Source organism: Arachis hypogaea, chromosome 8 (assembly GCF_003086295.3).
Source record: "Arachis hypogaea cultivar Tifrunner chromosome 8, arahy.Tifrunner.gnm2.J5K5, whole genome shotgun sequence".
NCBI lineage: Eukaryota > Viridiplantae > Streptophyta > Magnoliopsida > Fabales > Fabaceae > Arachis > Arachis hypogaea.
The window spans coordinates 29,131,342-29,151,757 of record NC_092043.1 but is presented as its reverse complement, the minus strand read 5'-3'; the positions used below and the strand labels follow the sequence as shown (position 1 = coordinate 29,151,757).

Genomic DNA, 20,416 nt, shown 5'->3' with positions numbered 1-20,416 from the left:
ATACTTTGGTCGGCTTTAGCTTGTTTTTGTTTAGCTTAGTTTTATTTTTCTTATTCAATTAATCAGACAGTTACAATCAATTATTAATCATCTAAATTTTACTAAAAATATATAACTAAAAATAAATTAAGAATATACTATCTTTATGGTACTATAATGAGGGACATTTATTAAATAAAAAATAAAAAATATAACAAAATTAGAGTATATATACAAGAAGTTACTATTTATAATTTTAAATTGATTTTTAATTTAAACCATATCACATCTAAATTTTAATGTATAAAAATTTTTGTAATTTAACAAAGTTAAATTATTTCTATAAGTTTTAAATTTTAAATTTTAAATTTAAATAAAATATAAATTGATCTAATTTAATCTAAATCATAATAAATTATATCAATTTTATATTTTTAAACCGATCCAAATACTCAAAAAATATCCTAGATTTTATTCATAAATCGTAATAAAGTTTCTTTGAGTTTGTTATAAATAGTTCCAGCCAATTGTGATCTAACTTTTAAAAAGATAATATTTTCTTTTAGAATTTTAATTTGTATATTTTTTTCTTTTTTTCATGATATCTCCTAATCTGATCTATCAGATTTGGATTTTATGTCACTAACTAATGAGTTGCTATATGCAAAAGGTAAACTCCCAATACATGTTTAAATAGACGAGTAAAAATAGATGAGTAAAAGGACTATTCGACTAACTCAAGTTGGTTTAATTCATACTGTTCTAATATAAAGCTAAACCTTATAGAATGATTTATTTAAATATTAAAAGAGAACTAGTGTGTATTTAATTTTAGGGTTGGGAGACTAATATAATATTAATTTATTTTAATTTTTATATATAAAAAAGTCCACTCAAACGTATCTGTGAATTTTAGGAAGTTTAATTTCTCTTGTGCTATTTCTTAATTATTATTTTCTTTTTGGGCATCTTGCCCATTGACCATAATATCAATTAATTTTTTATTATAAAATTAATTTTTAACTTTTACTTTTCAAAGAATTTATAATTTAAAAAAATAGATTTTTTTTACATTATCTTCTAACTCCATAAATTAAAGATTAATCTGATGGTCATTCTAATACTTATTTATGCAGACTAACAAACTAATTATTAGACTAATCTAAGTTGATTAAAAAAAATTAGATATCTAATTAACTCTTTTTAACCTGCCGTATGACTTCATTTCAGTCGTTGATTTTTTCTTCCTGTTCTTGGGGTTAACTCCTTTTTCTTTTTGTCACATCTTTTTATTTTTGACATGGCCTTCTATTTTCTGGATTGACTCAAGATTACATGCATTTTTTTAGAGCTCTATAACACATTTTTGGCCTTTCATCGTCGCATTTTCTTTTGTACAAAACTTTCAGGCACTTGCATCGCCACGCCAGGCTAGGCCCGCACAAATAGTGAAGCGTGTGAGTTGTGTATTATATTTCACATCACATATAAAACCGCATGTTCATCCGCACCAATATATGATCACCGCAGCAAAATTGTTGGAACAGTGGTTGAGAGTGAGCAATGAGTATGTCGGCATTCAACAGTGGTTTGCCAATAACTTTTCCATTACAGATAAAAGTCAAACAAGGAAAGGCCAAAAATTTGCAGCATTAGCGTCACATGTTCCAATTTGTCAATTGGCACTTTAGCATTATAGCATAGCATCGCCAGTTAAAATCATAGCATCATACCAATTATAACAACCCGTGTATGAACCAACCTTATTTCGACGATAGATGATAGACCCCGTTGAATATATCAAGTTGGGCAAGCATTATTGATTCGATATCGACTGCACTGATCAACTACCTAAACCCTTTTCAGATTTTGCTGACAATTTTTAAAGTTGAATTACGTTTAGAAAGAGACCAATTCATTAGGATATTAAAAAAAAAAAAAAGTCAATTCATAGACTTTCAAATCGATGCCACCTCATTGCTCAGCTAATTACTCATGAAGTTCATACTTGCTTTTATATAAATTATAAACTAAATGAGCATGTGATTGTAGATGCATCATCAGTTCAAATCTTAAAGTAGATTAAACATTGTCGGAAGAAAAGGAAATAATGTTTTGTTTTATAACATTCTCTATCAAATTATGACGTATCTTAATATTAATACTATACTGGTAGCCAATCCTATAAACTCCAAATAAAATATTATGTATCATCTCTGTGAATTTACATATTCCCCCAACTCTTGTCACAATCAAATCGAATTAAAAACTCAATAATCCACAAAGACAAAGCATCATCCACAGAAGAAGTCATCTAAGACCTCAAGAATGATTGTTAATCTATTTCTACTTGATCTACGCTCGAAATTCTCCTAATCTTATGAAAGGGTTAAGAATTAATAATAAAACAAAAAAAGGGGCCGCCACGAGAGGAAAATCTCATCGAGGAGCCAAAGAAACAGAAATTTCAGTGGGCATTCTAACATTTTCAGACCAAATCTTTGATTCCAAATACAGCTTTGATATCTTGTCAGCTACGCGACCCATCTTGGGCCTCTTATCTGGATCCACGTGTACGCAATCCAACGCCACACGTGTCACCTTCTCGGCAACCTCAACCGGGAACGAGTCTTTCAGCCTCTTATCCACCCACCTCCTCAGCGCCCCCTCACCACCGTCCACGGCCGCCCTCGCAGCGTCGATCACAGATGTCCTCACGAACTCTCCACTCTTCTTGTCGTACCTGAACCTCAGCGGCTCCTCCCCGGAGAGAAGCTCCAGCATGACCACACCGAACGCGTACACGTCGGACTTCTGCGTCGCCACGCCGGTGGCCTGAAATTCCGGCGACATGTAGCCCCTCACCCCCTCGAATTGCATGCCAGAACCACCCGATCGTTTCCATTTTTCGGACCTCGCCGGGGAAGGAGATGCCAAGGGTTCCTCCTCGATTTCTCCCAATTTCGCGGCAGCGACATCGCTTTCCTCTTCCTGGATCTCACCGCAGAGCTGCGCGGCACCGAAATGGCAAACCCTAGCATTGAAATTAGGCTCGGTGATGACTATAGCGCTGCTCTTGATGTGGTTGTGGACGAAAGTGATGCTCAATCCTGTCTTGTTGTGAACGTAATCGAGGCCGTGAGCGACATCGGTGGCCACCTGCATTCTCGAGAGCCAAGTCGACAGCACCGTGAAGTGAGTGTTGATCTTGTTCCGAAGGCATTCGGAGAGGTTCGCGCCGTGGACGAACTCGTAGACGAGGTAGATGTGGTCGCCGGAGATGGACGCGCCGAGGAGCTTGATGATGCTGACGATATGGCTCCGGCAGATCAGGGAGAGCCGCTCCCGGAGCTGCGAGGTCTCGAGCTTCCGGCGGAACTTGCGCTGGAAGACGATGACGTCAGCACCGCGTAGAGTGCAGCGCCAGGAAGGAGTGGAAGATGAGGAGGAGTAGCGCTTGGCGAGGAAGTTGTTGGTGGCGACGCATATTTCGGAGAAGTCATAGATGTTTGGGTTTTCGGGGAGAGTATCGCGAAGGTGGGTGAGGGAGGTGCGGCTGGAGATGGAGTTGTCGGAGGAGAGGCGGTAGCCGGTGGTGGAGAAGCTGCCGTAGGAAGATGATGTTGTAGGGTCCGAGTAGGAGGTGGTGGTTGCGGTTGCGGTTGCGGTTGGGGAAAAGCGGGATGGAGCGGTGGGCTTTGGTGTCGATGTCCTTGGCGTTTGGGCTTGAGTACTGGGCTGGGAGTTGGAGCGGGAGGCCGGATTTCGAGAGGGTCGTGGGCTTGAGGTAGGGTTGGCGGCGTTGGTGGCCATTTTGGTCTTACACATATAGGATGTTAATTGATATATGAGAGGAAAATGGAGAGAGGTTTTATTTTGATTTTGAATTTGGGGATACCGAGGATGGAGCGTTGATGAAGCAATACCTGAGAGGATGGTGGGTCAAACGGAATGGAGGGGGTTGATGATTGGGGATGGTTGAATTTGAAGACCTAATCCTAAAAGTGCCGAATAATCCAGCTAGCAAGTTGATGCAGCTTCAGTCTTCATGGCTTTATTTTGCACACAATTGAGGAATAGCGAATCAGTAATTCATTGTGGGCGCGAGTTCAATCGTCAATACAACTTGTAACGTTTTTCTTTTTCTTGAGGTTAATAATAATAAATTAATAATAATGCACATGTTACTAAATAAAGAGAGTTAGATAGGTCTATAGATGTAGACTAGACGATCCATTGAATTTTTAAATTGGAAGTTGGCTCCTCCGGCACGTGAACACGAAATTAAAAAATTGAGAGAGTTCTCTCAGAAATTATTTTTAATATGGAAAGGGAGATGGTGTTTTGGTTGAATATTGATATTTGAAGTGTATTACAGTATTGTGGAACTCGTCCAACACGCCCCCACGTGTTGCACCACGTCTTCCACGTGTTGCACAATACGCTGCCACGTGTCCACCACGCCCCCACGTGTTGGCCAGAATGCTGCCACGTGTCCACCACGCCCCCCACGTGTTGACTTTTTACCTACAAAATCCACCTATCTATAATTACACCAAATAATCCCATTTTCCAAAAAAACACCAATATCTCTTCCATATAAAAAAAATCAGCCGAGTTCTCTACTACTCTCTCTGGGTGCTATTTTCCTCGTTCTAATTCCTCAGTTTTAGTTTCGAATGCCATACGGATGTAGCAAAGCCGTACATATTATAGTTGTCTACGAGCTCATCATATCCTTCGATTTCAATAATTAAATTTGATTTCATATATTTCGTAGGACAACTCGGCATCTTAATTCTTAAGTATAAAAGAAATGAAAATAAATTTTTTCAATTATTAAAAAAATTTGAGAGTGTAAAATATAATTTTTAACTTTTTATTATTCTCTCTCATATTTATTTTTAGTACTATTCGAGATTTATTTCCAAAATGAAAATATGATGATATTATTTGCGCCTTTCAAACAATTATATATATACACTGCAGAAAGATTTCACCATTTCTCCTTCTCCCTGCAAGGCTGCAAACAATATGCAAATGATATGCTTTTAGGTTCGTTTTTATTATTTTTGAGTGATATGTTATTTTCTACGTTTGTTTTTTTTTCATTTTTGATACAATTTTTTACAGTATTTTTTGGGGGGTCTTTGACACACCACACAGTCACACATGACACACCACTATTACTATGTTTTCTATAATTTTCTGAGCTTTGCTCAGCGTTCAAACCCTTATACAGCTCCTTGTGAAGTATGGGTCACGCAACATGATAAATTTTGATATGAATCTTGGAAGCATTAGTGGGTCCACCATTCATGAGCCCAGGGCGAAATAGCCCATTATCCATCTGCAATTGTGAGGTACATTGTTGAAGGGGCCACCAAAGTTAACATAACCAAAACGCAAAAGGGCCTTCAAAGTGTAGGCACAACTTATAACTTAATATACACCATTAAGATAAGAAACCCAATAATAACAACTGGTCAGCAATTTCATAAAAGACGTACGCAGCCATACCCAAAAAAAACAAAAGATAGGACGTACGCATTAGTATTTCCCTTAATTAATCACTTCAACACTTTATAACAAGACTCCAAAACTAGCAAAAGAGAGTATAACGAATCCTTAGCATTCTATTCCATGTAAGATTTGAGAAGCTTTTTTCGGTGAGAAAAGTATTTTCTAGACCTTAAACCATCAGGTAATAAAAGAAATTAATAAAAAAATATAGGATCGATTCACAATAATAAAAAGTAACATTTGGAAAAAATTTGAAGAAAACAATTTTGTTATTTGTCATTTGTTACTGCTAAACATGTCAATTTGCAAGCTTTTTTGAGATCATAATCTTCTATTACAGTAGGTATTTTTAGTTCTTGCAATTATAAATTGATTTATATAAATGCTGCTACCAACAATGGCCGATGTCAGTTAATCGCAAAAGTGATAGGAACATCATGGAAGACAGTTGCCAAAGAAGTAGGGAACAGTTTTGAAGTGTGGTTAGTAGTAAAGGTGAAGCTTTTGCGATTGAAAAACGCTAAGAAAAGTGCGATTTGAATGGCTACCGGAAGATCCAAAGTGGGTCTGACTTGGCGGTATTAATGGCGGCGATGAGATATTGAATGAAAACTTCCGACAAACACCGATTTTGAAAGCAAAGGTATTCAATAGGGCTAATTGGGAGCTTGAACAAAAAAGAGAGGAAGGCGAAGGAAAATGCAACACCAACATCTCCTTCATGCGGCGGTTTCACGGTTTCTCTTCATGGAAACTGAGTGACCCAAAACCTTAGAGGAAAATGGGGAAAAGATATTTAAAGAAATTTTATAGACAATATATTCGACACACTAAAGAAGATGGATTTGCCACTGAAAGGAGCTTCTTAAGCACAGTGTCATGGAGTATTTGAGTTGCAGTAAGTGTTGGGAATCTAGGTTAGAAGTACGGGATTAGGAATTAGTATTTTATGGAAAATTAGGAATACGTACTAGCAACTTAAGTTTTTTTTTTTTGAAATTATAATTAATTATTATTATTATTATTATTATTATTATTATTATTATTATTATTATTATTATTATAGCATTTTAGAGCCCAAAACAAATAAATTACTTTTAGATTATTAAATTTTTTTAAAGCCCAAAAGTCACTCAACCCATTAAACTAAATACCAACATTTTCTTCCAAAAAAAAAATTAAACCAGTTATTATGTCATCGGTCCAACCAAACTGTAATATATTGGTTTATAATTAAGATAAATATTGGACCACATGTAATTATGGATAATTTATATACAGATTCAATCTGAGCCACACATTAGGAATATGTTTACTTGGTCCTTAAAGGACTAGATTATTCTTTTCCCACCAAAACATTTCCAAAATAGAATAAGCAAAATTTCGCACGAAGCTTGACTTATGAAGACGGCGCCATTAATGTTATTGTACCTCGGGTGAATGCTAATGGCCAAGTCTACTCGTTTCACTTCAAATGACCTCCATATATACTTTTTGTTTCTTCTTTTTTTGGATTTTATTTTCTGAATAATAATGATGATCATCGGTGGTTGCTGAGTTTTTCTTAAACGACCCGGCCCACACAATCAGAACTCAACCCGACCCGAAGAACTACCCACACAGAGACACCCCCCAAATCGACCCCGATCCTCTCTTTTTTTCCTTCACCTTCGACCAGAGATTTTCCAAAGTTTTGAGCCTATTGTTGCATGTGGACGAAAGTGAGCTCCCGAATCCTCATCAATGGCTTCAGTCGGATTCTGCAGGTGCTGATTTCTCAAGGTCGTCAAAGCCGCTCCTGTTCTGCTTTAAGAAGGCCGCTCCTGGTCTTAAATGTTGGCCATTTGTGCTTCGCTAGGCTTGTTGCTTCCTCGCTCCAAAGCACAAGTGATTCCGTTCTCCCTGGGCTGCTTTGCGTATTTCTCTAAGGAAAGTCCTACTCCTGCCCTGTGGTGACTCCTGTCGTCCGCTCCCGTGGCACCTCCCAAGTTGCGTTGAGGCTGCTAGCGACTTCTACCAAGGGCCCTTCTCCCTGCCTCTGTTGGTTTTTTGTAACTCTTGGTTTCTGACCCAAGCATTCCAATTGCTCGAGTCTAATCATCCACTCCAGCTTTTACTCTCCGCTGGTTCAACACCCGCCTTTCCAGGTAAAATGTATTCTCTATGTTGTCTTTGATGGCTTGTAGAAACTGGAGCCAAAATTGTATGATTCTGTATATTTTGCTCCTACTGAAGTATTGTGAACCTTGCTTCTATTCTGATTGTATTCTTAATTTGAGCAGGTGGATTGACTATCCACTGTCTCTTTAATCCATTTTTCGCTGCCATTGCTGCTAGTTGGTGAGCTAAGTTGTTTCCGTCTCTTGGAGTACAGGTAACTACCACGTCTGGAGCCTCATTCAGCAGATGGAGAATGTCTCTGATGATTGCATCTGCCTCTGCCAAAGAAGTTTTTGCCTTAATTGCTTGAATCAGAGATAAACAATCTATTTCTATTATGCATTTTTCTAGCTGAAGATTTTTAAAAAGAATGAGTGTTTTTCTGTATGCTTGAGCTTCTGCTGCTAAACATGATATTTACTTGAAAGTTGTTGTTAACTTTGATACAATTTTTCCTCACCAGTCCCTGGCCACTACTACTAAAGTTGCCATGCCTGTTTCCCTGTGAAAAGTCGCATCAGTGTTCACCTCTAACCAATTCTTGGGCGGAGGCATCTAGGTAACTCTCTTCTTCTCTGTGCTCCTGCCTGCTCCTAATCTATTTTCATTGTTAATTTTCTCAATCGCATTATAAAATTCTGCTGCTAGATGTTCTGAAGTGAATATTATTTTTTCTGGTTGTACTTTTGATTGCTGAAATATGTGCTGGTTTCTCTCTTTCCATATGCACCAACACACACATCCCAATTTGCATAAAATTTTTTCCTCTTCCTTCCCAGTCTCCCTCTTGATCTTTTCAATTGTGTCCATCACCCAACTCCCAAAAGATCTCACATTATGAACCGTAGGCAAAACTTGTAAGCATATCCGAACCACATAACTCTAGTCCATGGGCATAGCAATAATGCATGTTCAACAGTTTCATCTGCTTACTGGCATATACTGCATAACGATGTTTTTGCTATTCTCTTATGATATAAGCTAGCATTCACTGGCAGAATTCCGTGCATTGCTTTTCATAAGAACATTCTTACCTTTTGTGGTACTGGTAGCCTCCAAATTGTCTCCCAAACCTTCCGCATATTCTGAGTTGTTGATGCTTTGCTTAGTCTGTTCTCCTCTATGGCATCTTTTTTCTCCTTCGTGTTGTGGTAGCATGTTCTAACAAAGTACTCTCCATCGCTCCTATACGGCCAGACAAAATGATCCCTTCTATTGATTAGACTAACTGGTGTTTTGATTATTAACTCAGCTATATTGTCATGAAATAAATCCCGAATTTTATTTGCATCCCATCCCTCTCCTTCTTTAATCAAGTCACTCACTTTTGAAGTTGACAATTCACACACCTTCCTAGTTTTTCTTTTCCTGCCACCCAATTGTTTTTCCAAATATCTATTTCTGCTCCACTTCCTACACTCCACCAGCCCTTTCTTTTGAGAAAATCTCTTCCCTCCAACATGCTCTTCCATATCCATGATGTGTTTCTTCCTTCTTCTGCCTCCCATAGATTGCAATTAGGATAATAAATGGCCTTCAAAATCCGAGCCCATATAGCATCCTCCTCTTTTAGCAGCCTCCATGCTTGTTTAGCCAAGTGTGCTATATTTTGACATTCTAAGTCGTTAAATCCCAAGCCTCCATTCTTTTTACTCTTGGTCATTTTTGTCCAACTCTTTCAATGAATGTTTCTTTCCTTTGTATTATTCAACCACCAAAATCAGGCTATTGCTGCTTCGATTCTTTTGCAGAAGAATTTTGGAAATTTAATGACATTCATAGCATAGATTGAAATTGCTTGTATTACCGCTTTTATTAAGAGCTCCTTACCAGCTTGATTTAATAATTTTTCTTTCCATCTTTTCATTTTATCTAGTATTTTTTTTCTCTATCCATTCCAGTGCTTTATTCCTTGATCTTTCCCATCTCGCTGGCAGTCCTAGATATCTTCCGAGGTCTTCCTACGATGCCATGCCCGTGATCTATTCTATGTTCACCCTACTCTGGATAGGTACCTGACTTCCAAAAATCATCTCGGACTTCTCAGTGTTGATTCTTTGTCCTGATGCCTCCGTATATTTGTTAATAATTTGAATGAGTTGATAGATCTCATCTTCTTACGCCCCTGTAAAAATGATACAATCATCAGCAAATAGAAGATGAGTGATAGGCAGCGCTATGGGAGCTAGTCTAATTCCTGAAATTAGATTATCTCTTGCAATCTTTTCCATGAGTATAGTAAAGCTTTCAGCAGCCAAAATAAAGAGATAGGGTGATAACTGATCTCCCTGTTTAAGCCTTCTTTGAGGACTGATTCTTCTAGACAACTTTTCATTTATCTTGAACCTATAACTAACACTCTTCACGCAGTTCATCATCAACTTAACCCACTCGTTACAAAAACCAAACGCTTCCAGGACCCTTTCCAAAAAATTCCATTCCAATCTGTCATATGCCTTATTCATGTCTAATTTGATGCTAAGTCTTTGCTTCCAAGCCTTCCTTTTTTGCTCAATTTGTGAAAAGCTTCTTGAATTATAATTATATTATCCTGTATAAGTCTACCTTTCACAAAAGCACTTTGAACCAGAGAAATGATATCATCTACTACTTTCTTTAACCTTCTCACCAAAACCCTAGTTATAATCTTGTACACAAAATTGCAACAACTTATGGGTCTAAGGTGATTCAAACTTTCTGGTTGACTAATTTTGGGAATCAAGACAACTGTTGTCTCACTTAAATCTTCTGGTATGATACCTTCTTCAAAAAATTGTTTGACTATTCCACATACTTCTTTACTCAATATATCCCAATATTTTTGAAAAAATAACCCATTTAAACCATTTGGGCCCGACGCCTTTAAGCCCCCATACTGAAGGTTGCCTCCTTAATTTCCTCATCCTTGATCTTTGCCATCAATTCTTCATTCATCTCTCTAGTGACTCTCCTAGGTATCTCTCTTATGCACTCCTCCATGTTTTTGACCCCAATAAATGTGTACAGCTTGGTGAAATGCCCTTCAACTAGTCTCATTATATTGTCCTCTCCTTGAATCTACTGTCCTGCTTCATTTCTCAATTTATCAATTCTATTTCTATTTCTTCTGTGGATCGTTATAGCATGAAAGAAAGTTGTATTCCTATATCCCCATTTTAACCATTTCAGCCTAGATCTTTGTCCCCATACTTCTCTTCCTGCTTCCATAGCTTTAAGATTTGACTTTTCAGCTCATTTGCTCTCCTCTGTTCACTTTCTGACATATTAGACTTTTGAATGTGTTGTAATTCTGTTTTCTTTCTTTCAATTTCTTTATCTGCTCTCTTAAACTTCCTCCTACTCCATTCTGTTAACTCCCTCTTGCATCTATTTCTCTTTTTTACAAACTGATTCCAACAACTTCTATTTCCGTCGTCCAAATGCCAACTCCGCTTGATTACCTCCTTACACTCCTCATGCTCTGCCCAAAAGGCCTCAAACCTAAATTCCTTCTTTATCCGGACCAGCGGCTGTGTTTCCAATATTGAAGCGCATTGATCCGAACTTACAGCTGGTGTATCTTTCAAAATAGCATTCTGATATATTTGCATCCATTTCCAATTCACCATTACCCTATCCAACTTTTCCCTAGTGATGATATTATTTCTTGGATTACTAAACTATGTAAACTTACTCCCTTTGAGGTCCACATCTATTAATCCATTATCATCCACAAATCTTCTAAAGGTTTCTAAATAGATCCTAGGCTGCGGATGAATGCTCACTTTTTCGTCCTGACTTAGAACATCATTAAAATCACCCGAAAAAGCCTGGGATTCTTCCTTATTCATATTGCTTTCTGTGAGTTCCTTCCATAGTTTTCTTCTTCTTTGAAAGACTAGATTTTCATACACAAAGATACACTGCCAACTCAAATCATTATTCATATTAATCCTAGCATTAATAAAATCATCACACCACTCATAAACATTAATATTAGCCTTAGATTTTCATAACAAACATAGCCCGCTGGACAAGCCCTGGAGTTCTACACAAAACATATTATTAAAATGAAGCCTTTTTTTATCCTAATCATTTTATCTTGTCTAGCACTAGTTTCCATAAGAAACACTATGAGCGGCTTTACTTTTTTACATAGATTATATAATTTGGATATTGTCGGGGCAGCCACAATTCTCCAACAATTCCAGCTAATGATACTCATGGCTCAGGGTGGGGCATGCTAAGGCCCGCCTCCTCAGCTATTTGTATTCCCTTAAACTGACCAGATGCATTCAGAGATAAGTCATACTCCCCTCTTTCCAGTGTATTGCTGTTGTTCTTTATCTTCTTAGGCATCCTGACCTCTTGATCCTCCTTCCATTCCTCATTTGTAAGCTTTAGCACCTGTTTGTTCTCTTTTTTACTTTTCGAACTCAACTCCAGTTCCATCTTTTTTGCTAGTTGTGTCTCCCATTCGGTAGGAGCTTTCTTCCCATCATCTTCATCTTCATCTTCATTGCTTGCTAGTTCTACATAGTAGGCGTTATCACCCCTGTTTTTTTTGCTGCTCCACAAATGCCTTTTCTCTCCTCTGTACTTCCATGGAAATCTTCTTAAATATTTCTTCTCCATCACCTCTTTTTATCCTTCCTTGATCCTCGTTTATCCATTCTCTATCAATATTTTCATGTTTTTTCTTCTTCTTGGCTGTCATAAGTCTTTTTAGTTGCTGGCCTATAGTTTCCTTTTCTCCTTCTTTTTCCTGGACACACTTCCAATCTTCTTTTTTGTAGTTGTTGACTTCTCCCTCTTCTATTGCATAAAGAGTCAGCCCAACTTCTTTTAATTTATTTGCATTTTTTTCCAGCCCTCCCATCTATCCCGAAACTATTTTCTCTTCCATTCCACACTTGTGTTTGATTTGCCAAATTATTGGACCCAACATCCTTTTTTTGCCCATGTATACCCACTTCCTGAACTTCCTTCCCCTTCTCTTCTTTTTGGGCCTATTTGATGTAAGCCCATTCATTATTCCTCTCATTTATCTCTCTAATAAGATTTTTAAACTTGTGAGCTACCCTTAAATCATGCTGTATATCCTCATATCCTTGAAAATCAGGAATTTTTCGTACTTCTCCCACCTGTTCCCTGCTTCAGTCATCTCTTCTTCTCTCATTGTTTGGTTTTTCTAGACACTTTTTTCTCTGAATTTCTACTACAGACCTTGTTCAGCCCTAATCTTGCTTTCTTCTATGTTTCATTCCTTATCACTCTCTCTTCCAAGACTTTGTGGTACACGCGCCTGCTGTTCCTCCTCTTTCATCCATCCCTGTTATTTTGAACTTTCTCCTCCCATGGCTAAAACTAATCGAACTTGGCTGACTCCTAGTCCTGGTGAGTACTTTTTCTTTGTTGGGTCCCAGCATGTCATGACTATTGGATTCTTGCATTTTTTTCTCATGTCCTAATATTCCACAGTTAAAGCAGTAACTATCCGGTAGCCTCTCAAATTTGAAGAAAACCCATAATGGTGGCATCTCTTCTCTTTCTAACTAGAAGTCAGTAGGCAAGGCCTTGGTTATATTAATGCTGACTCTGATCCTTAAGAATGATCTCCTAAGAATGCCATTCACCTTTGGGTCTTCAGCCTCAGCCAAAACCCCCAACATTCCTCCTATCAAGATTCCAGTCTCCTTATTCATGTGATCAAGTGGAATGCCATGAACTTGAATCCAGAATTCCATAAAATCATGGTCAACTTCAAAAACTGATTCACCCTCCATCCATAATCTGAGATTGACTAGATTTCCTCTGACATTCAAAGGACCATTCTGGATAATCTGCAACCCTCTCTTTCTGTCTTTGAAGTTGAACAACATCTTCTTCTGGCCAATGTCAGTGATTGCAACTCCTTGTGGATTTTTTCACATTTCCAATAACGCATTTTTACATGTTTTGAAGCTTACCTCATTCTCATTTATTATCTTTCCCACTATATTCAAGCACTCCTTCTTATATCCCAGTTATCCCGGCTTGTTAAACTTGATAACTTTTTCTTCTATGCTGTTCATATTATCGGTTGCTAATCTTTTGGTCTTTGTATATTTCAAGTTTTACAGAGTTTTGATGGCTTAATGGATATGAGTATGGTGTGAGAGTCTGGTTTGCAAGGTTTAATAGATTGAAAATACTCCCTTTTGGAGAAGAACCTGGTGTTCTATGAGTACTCTCCTGTTGAGAGAAGAAGAGCTCCCTAGACAGAGCTTGTTTGCTTATGCTGTTGCCGAGTTTATTTATGCCTAGCTTTCCTCACTGTCACAATAATTGTTACTTCTTTTTTTGGCTTTTACAAGTTAATGTATCTTCATATCATATATTAATTTATAAATATATCAAATTAATTGAATTATGATCAAATGGCAGAAATAATTCCTACTGCGGTACTACCTTTCTAGACTAGCATATATCGTTGAATTTAACAATATAACCTCGCTCATGTATATGGGAAGTACTAAAATGGAAAAAATTAAATTATCTTTATTTGTACAGCATTTTTTTTAAGAGAACATCTAGGAGGTCAGTATTTTTATTAAAATCTACCAATATTTAATTAGCAAAAGAAAAGTGAATAATCTCATATCATTAGATGTAATTTTACATCATTAAAAATATTAATAATAACTAATTCATAATTACAAATCACAAAACTTACTGATTTGCTAACGCTCCTCCTTTTTTATCCACTATGTAGACATTGTATTCTAGAACAAGGTCTTACACATGCATGAGTTCGGTATTTTTTTCTTTTTTTATTGTTTCTCTTCTTCTTCATATTTTCTTATGCTACTTATTATTCTATTTTAAAATATATGTTCACTTTTTTATTTGAGCCATAGGTACTGTACTATATCTTTAATACATCGAAAAAACTAAGTTATACTTCGGCAAAACCAAGCAAATTCAAATAAATAACTGCCCACCGTTATAAACTTCTTCCCCAAATTTCGCACTTAGTTAGTACCGAATATCTCGAAAATAACCGACGAATATTTCACCAACAACAGCTATAAATCAGAGTCTTAGTCGACAATAAGGGACAGAAGAACACAAACAGGTTACACGACATCGTATTTTACTCTCTTTTAAGATATTTCACTGATTTGGGCGTCAGAGTCCTTTTAGCAGGTATCACGTCTGGATCCGAGTTCACGAGGCTACTTTCTTGCTGTACAAGAGGCTTCAAGAGTCCGCCGAACAGCACGAAACCGACCTATAGCACGGAATAGTATCCTTGCCAGAACATTTGGCGCTCATCGTGGGACCTGAATTTAATTAACCTCACGACGACTTTATCTCACTTTTTTGCAGAATTATGGCCAACGATGCTACACCTCAAACCCCTCCCCTGACTCATGACGAGCTGGTAGCCATGAATGCTGTCTTCCAAGTTAAAGTTAAGAAAATGGCTGATCTATTAGCACGTAACGGAAAGCTCGGCTTTGGAGATCCCAACAATGCGCTCTCAAATGACGTACAATCTCAGAACACAGACCCTTAGGAGATAACTACTCCAAAGGAAAAGCTAACAATATTCAATCCTTTTTCTAAAGATATTGTGAAATTTCATATGCCCAAGAACTTTGTGTTACCTACCACGCTAAAGTCCTATGAAGGATTTGGAGACCCCCGTATCCACATTACCAAATTTCAGTTAATGATGTTTTTTAATGGTGCTTCTGACCCAATACTTTGCCGATCTTTTTCAACTTTTTTAGATGGTGTTATCTTACTTTGATTTTTCAAGTTACCTGCAGGTTCAATTTCTTGTTTTGAAAAGTTGGCGAGGTCTTTCATTGACTACTTTTCCACCTCAAAGAGATATGTGCATGGATCAGACTACTTAAGCACTATCAAACAGGAACAGCATAAGAGCTTGAAGGACTACATGACACGATTTGCCAAGGCAACCATGGAGATCTCTGACCTCAGTCCCAAAGTCCATTTGCACGCAATCAAAAGCGACTTCTGCCCCGGAAAATCACCCAAGCAGAAAACATTGGCAGAATTTTGAGAAAAGGCCTCGGGATAGATCAAAGAATTTTGTGAAGCTCGGCGCATCGAAAAACAACGAGCCGAGATGAAGAAAGGCCACCCAAATCTCAAAGTAAGGACCCCAAAAACCCTTCAAGCTAACACTGAAATTTAACTCATACACTAAGTTTAACACAAAGAGAGAGGATATAATTAAAGAAATTCTACATAGCAAGTTTATAGCCGCCGAGCAAAGCAGGAACGTATTAAGACCAGAAATATATAGACAGAAGTAAACACTGTGCATTTCATAAAAAATACAACCATACCACCGATGAATACATAGTGGCTAAAGACCTATTAAAAAGGTTAGCCAGACAGAAGAACTAATATTTCGAAGTCATATCTCTTTCTTAAGCAAGAAGACCAAGATCAGGAGTTTGTGTCTTTTTTTAAGATAAAAACGATAATAAAGTATCACTACCCCCACTAACTTAGTGGGTAATTCAAACAAAAAATGTTCACATACCATGGTTATTAAGGAACGATCCAGATGTTTCCTAGAAAAGTACACATGAATTTATTGCAACCCAATCCACGAAGTACAATAATTATTTATTTATTTATTTATTTATTATTATTATTATTATTATTTCATTGTTTTATCAAAAACCCAAGCTCAAAGAAAGGCAATACGCACGTTGAGTTTGGGGCTAACATATCTGTACCTAATCGAAGTATAACTGCACGATAAAAGTTCAACTTGCTAAATGTAAGTTTGGCAAGTCAAGTTTGGGGGCTATATACTACATCCCTAGTACATCGGAAAAATTGAGTTATACTTCGGCAGAACGAAGCAAATTCAAATAGATAACTGCCCACCGTAACAAACTTTTTTCCCAAATCCCGCACTTAGTCGGCACCGAATATCTCGAAAATAATTGACGAATATTTTACCAACAATAGCTATAAATGAGAGCCCTAGCCGATGATAAGGAACAGAAGAACACAAACAGATCACACGACATTATATTTTATTCTCTTTTAAGATATTTTACTGACTTAAACGTTGGAGTCTTTTTTGTAGGTACCATGCCTAGATCCGAGTTCACGAAGCTACTTCTCTACTGAACAAAAAACTTCAAGAGTTTTCCGATCAACACGGAACCGACCTATAACACGAAATAATATCTTTGCTAAAACAGGTACTAATTTATTCAAAATATATTTGTCATGGACTAATGTAATAGATAATTTTAGTTTTTTGACGTGATAATGTCCGGCTTTACCAGTAATTCAATAACAGATTTTAAAATGATTCATAAATAAATAAATTATATATTAAAAAAATGTTTTTTTAATTTAAAATGGGTTATGCTAAGTAACCAATAACTTTCTTGAACAATATGAAAAATGGGCTTTAAAATTAGCCAAATTCAAGTAAAACACACTACACTCTAAATTACTCATTTAAATCTTAATATTAGAATAACCATCCGCACGTCCAATAGATTGAACATCCGATATATTCATTGTTCACATTATTTAATATCTTTATTGTCTACCTATACTTTTTCATTCAAAATTTATATGTACAATGCCCTAGTCCTGAAGTCCTAAAGAGTGCTATAGATACAAGGGAAGGAATGAACTACTACATGGAATTCAATCAATAGCCTCCAACTTTGACAATTTCACGCCTGTATCCGGTATCCATCTCATTAAAATTTTTTGAAGAGGGGTAGTCTGCGGCAGCATCAATTTAGTTATCATATATATCATTAAAGAATGTCAAATAATATTATTCTTTCATTATGATCATCTACATTACGCCCCTTCTTACACGGCAATTGAATCCACAGGGTTTTCGTACTAGCTACATGAGTAGCATAAGCAGTAAGCACACATTTTGTTTTTCAAATTGTAATTAATTATAACTTATAAATATCAAAGGTATTTACTATAATTGTCCTCTATTTAAGCATCACATCTAATGCTCAGAAAGCACAAAACTAAACCACCAATTAGTGATTATAATCTAATTCCCAATAATGGCTCAGAAAGCAACCTCCTTCATTATGGTTCTATCTTGTTCATTTTGCCTATTCACTCTCATAAACGGAATTTCCTACTGCTATGGCCCATGCAACGACTTCAACGACTGCGACGGCCAGCTCATCTGCACCAACGGCAAGTGCAACGACGACCCTGACCTCGGCACTCACATCTGCCGCTCCCCTCCCCCACCACGTGACCACGGATCCCCTCCCCCACCAAGTGGTGGCAGCGGAACGACCTGCCGCTCCTCCGGCACCCTTCAATGCGGCACAAACTCCTACCCTCAATACACGTATGATGCTCACGCTTCCATGCATGTATACTAGTAAATATATTAGGGCTTTAAGGTTAACTAAAAAACTAAATATTTGGTTTAGGTTAATTGATCAAACTAATTTTATACATAAAATTGGTTATTAACAGATTAAAAAATTATATATATATATATATATATATATATGGTGCTATCTATGGTGGCAATAAAGGTTGAATGGCTATAATGGCTAAGCCGGTTGAACCAACCAATGCCTAACACCTGGAGAGTTTGGAGATTGTTTGACTTTCAGGTGCACTATATTAATGACGATAAAATTGTTAATGAAACACAATAAATATATATTGCTGTGGTTAAAACTGAATTAACAAAAATTTCACAAAAAAAAAATTTTAAAATTAAAATTTTATTCGGTATTTGATTTGGGAAAAAATAAATTATGCTTCTGTTGTACTTTTCTCGAGTCTATCACCGCAGGATCCTTTTTTGTGAACGACTTGGTGACCGTGTGGTGGAGAAGTTGTCGCTGATAGTGTAACGTCTCTAGTATTCGTGGAGTAGAGTATCTTCGAAACCATGAGTGGAATGTTGTAGGTGGAACAAGTTGGTGTTCCCTTCATACATCACCGGGGGAGGAGCGCCTCATCCAAGTTACTACCTTGTGCTCCGGAGGCTGAAGCAAACCTAGTGACTATAATAAACTGGTCCTGTAACGAACGACATTATCAAACGTTATTGACGTAAACATCAATGTCGCCTTAGTCTCGTCTTTAGTCTTCACCATTAAACACGCCAATAACTTCAAAATCAACGTTTCGCATTCTACCATGCCTCCAGCCAATAATAGATCCAACACCATCGATACAAAACTAATATTGCTTCATCAACTCTCGAGCTCATTTTCTGGAACGACGTCCGCCGCAACCTACCCTATTTCTTGAGGCTGCCGGCGACACCGTCTCTCGCCATATTCATTGAACCCTTGACCTTCATACCCTTGCTAAAGGATAGCAATTTCTACTAATACCCCCGGTAAAAGAGACAAGAGTTATCGTAATTAATTTCTTAAATAAAAATTAACCTAACTAACTATGATGTCACTTGTCATCTTCTCATTGGATGGTCAATGAATAGCCACCATTAGTCACCAAAATTGTGGCCACTAAAGACGTGGCCTATATATATATATATATATTATAAGTGTAATATCATTTATAATTTAAATAAGAGATAAAAGTCGTCAATTTACATGCATAAAGTTAGATAATTAAAAATATAGCTGAACCATAATTTAATTAAAATTTTAGTTATCTTGTATCGTAAAATTATGTGTTCAAATTATAAATTAAAAAAATATTTATTAATAATTTTTTATATAAAGATAATGTAATGACATTAAACTAAAAAATTTCTTTTTAATAATATATATAATTTCGCGAATGCAGGTGCTCCCCTCCGGTGTCCTCCTCCACAAAGGCAATACTCACCCTGAACGGCTTCAGTGAAGGAGGCGACGGTGGTGCTCCATCTGAGTGTGACGACCAGTACCACCAAAACTCGGAGCCAGTGGTGGCACTGTCCACTGGGTGGTTCAACAAAGTGGCGTTGTGCTTGAGGTATATAACGATCACCTCAACAAGAACCGGGAGGAGCGTGAGGGCGAAGGTGGTGGACGAGTGCGACTCCGTTCACGGCTGCGACGAGGAGCATGCAGGGCAGCCACCGTGCCGGAACAACATCGTGGATGGATCGCAGGCGGTGTGGGATGCTCTAGGGCTGGACTCGAATGTTGGGGAAGAAAACGTTACTTGGGCAACGGCCTGAAAATAATAATGTTACGTGGATTAATAATAATTAAATAAGGACAAGCATATATTAGCTTGTTTTATGTTTCATTTTCGGGAATTTCATAGCCAAAAGAAAATATGTAATGTAATGTAATGGATCGGAGTTAAAACAGAGTTCCACACTCAAATAATATTATATATATATATATATATATATATATATACTTTAATTTGTGTTGAAGATGAGCTTAGTCTACTTTTGTAATTAAGTCTGAGTTTAACTTGCTAAACGTCGCATAGCGACGGCTGTATACTGTGTTTTGTCAGATTGCTATTCTAATTGCAAAGCCTAAATGAGTGTGATATACTAACCGAGCCTTTATTAACACTATCATGCATGTGCATTGTCCCACAACTTTTTTAGAAAATAATTAATTAGGTGGTAAAAGGCCCAAGTTGTATATTAGTTAAAGTCAACTTTATGTTATTACAATCACAATATCAAACATATAATCTAATAACCATAAATTTATCATTTTAACAAAGAGCCACTCGAATATAGATTGTTAAAATATCTTTTTTTAAAGATATTTTATATTAATTAAATTTAATACATATAATC

General features: G+C 36.9%; 2 protein-coding genes and 1 long non-coding RNA gene across 3 annotated transcripts; 2 read left to right on the top strand and 1 right to left on the bottom strand.

The window, feature by feature from the left end:
* Positions 1 to 2,164: 2,164 nt before the first annotated feature.
* Positions 2,165 to 4,319, bottom strand: LOC112706817 (probable receptor-like protein kinase At1g33260). The gene has a single exon (XM_025758318.3). It carries the CDS (start codon positions 3,805 to 3,807, stop codon positions 2,419 to 2,421), a length of 1,389 nt encoding a protein of 462 aa, XP_025614103.1. The 5' UTR covers positions 3,808 to 4,319; the 3' UTR covers positions 2,165 to 2,418.
* Positions 4,320 to 6,877: 2,558 nt separating this feature from the next.
* LOC140174593 (uncharacterized) lies at positions 6,878 to 14,053 on the top strand. The gene is made up of 3 exons (XR_011864330.1): positions 6,878 to 7,649; positions 7,877 to 8,221; positions 13,756 to 14,053. It is a non-coding gene; the product is annotated as an uncharacterized lncRNA (long non-coding RNA).
* Positions 14,054 to 17,699: 3,646 nt separating this feature from the next.
* On the top strand, positions 17,700 to 19,950 carry LOC112708377 (kiwellin). The gene is made up of 2 exons (XM_025760541.3): positions 17,700 to 18,025; positions 19,453 to 19,950. Exons 1-2 carry the CDS (start codon positions 17,727 to 17,729, stop codon positions 19,829 to 19,831), a joined length of 678 nt encoding a protein of 225 aa, XP_025616326.1. The 5' UTR covers positions 17,700 to 17,726; the 3' UTR covers positions 19,832 to 19,950.
* Positions 19,951 to 20,416: the final 466 nt, after the last annotated feature.

What these genes read in the sequence shown, in the direction of transcription:
- LOC112706817 (XM_025758318.3), bottom strand. Translation starts at nt 3,807, where the DNA reads ATGTGTAAGACCAAAATGGCCACCAACGCCGCCAACCCTACCTCAAGC.
- LOC112708377 (XM_025760541.3), top strand. Translation starts at nt 17,727, where the DNA reads ATGGCTCAGAAAGCAACCTCCTTCATTATGGTTCTATCTTGTTCATTT. An exon ending in AACTCCTACCCTCAATACAC is followed by an intron (nt 18,026 to 19,452) that starts GTATGATGCTCA and finishes TCGCGAATGCAG; the next exon opens with GTGCTCCCCTCCGGTGTCCT.